The sequence below is a fragment of the Trypanosoma grayi genome, assembly GCF_000691245.1.
Source record: "Trypanosoma grayi strain ANR4 Tgr_2680_V1, whole genome shotgun sequence".
Taxonomy (NCBI): Eukaryota; Euglenozoa; class Kinetoplastea; order Trypanosomatida; family Trypanosomatidae; genus Trypanosoma; species Trypanosoma grayi.
The window spans coordinates 1-390 of NW_008828298.1; the positions used below are offsets into that span (position 1 = coordinate 1).

Sequence of the window (390 nt, forward strand, 5' to 3'; positions counted from 1 at the left end):
AGCCGCACAGACACCACCTGTCTGGGATGCACCCAACGGCGTATTCACAGTAAGCTCGTTACCGTCCAGGCACCACGAGTCACTGCTTATGACGTTCCAGACCATTGATTGCTCTTCGGTGTCAGCACACAACACAGACATCGCCTCCACAACAGGGCAGTAGTCCGTGAGGGTAAAAGCATATGAACCAACCTTTGGGTTGGAGAAGTACTGAAACCATTCTGGAAGGGCGGTGTCGTATTCGTGAAGAAAGCAATCACCAAGGCCCGTGCGGTCCGATGTACATTTAGAACTCCCCTCGCTGCAGAACATGCCTGGGTATTTCGTGGTGCCGTTCGTCAGGCACTTCTCTTGAAGCAGGTCGCAGCCGGCGTTACTGCCCCAGCCCAT

General features: G+C 54.4%; 1 protein-coding gene across 1 annotated transcript; it reads right to left on the bottom strand.

The window, feature by feature from the left end:
* DQ04_26801000 (surface protease GP63) lies at nt 1-390 on the bottom strand (the record flags this gene model as incomplete). Its single annotated transcript, XM_009318347.1, has 1 exon — nt 1-390. A coding segment is annotated over one exon (390 nt), but the record flags the coding sequence as incomplete, so codon positions are not given.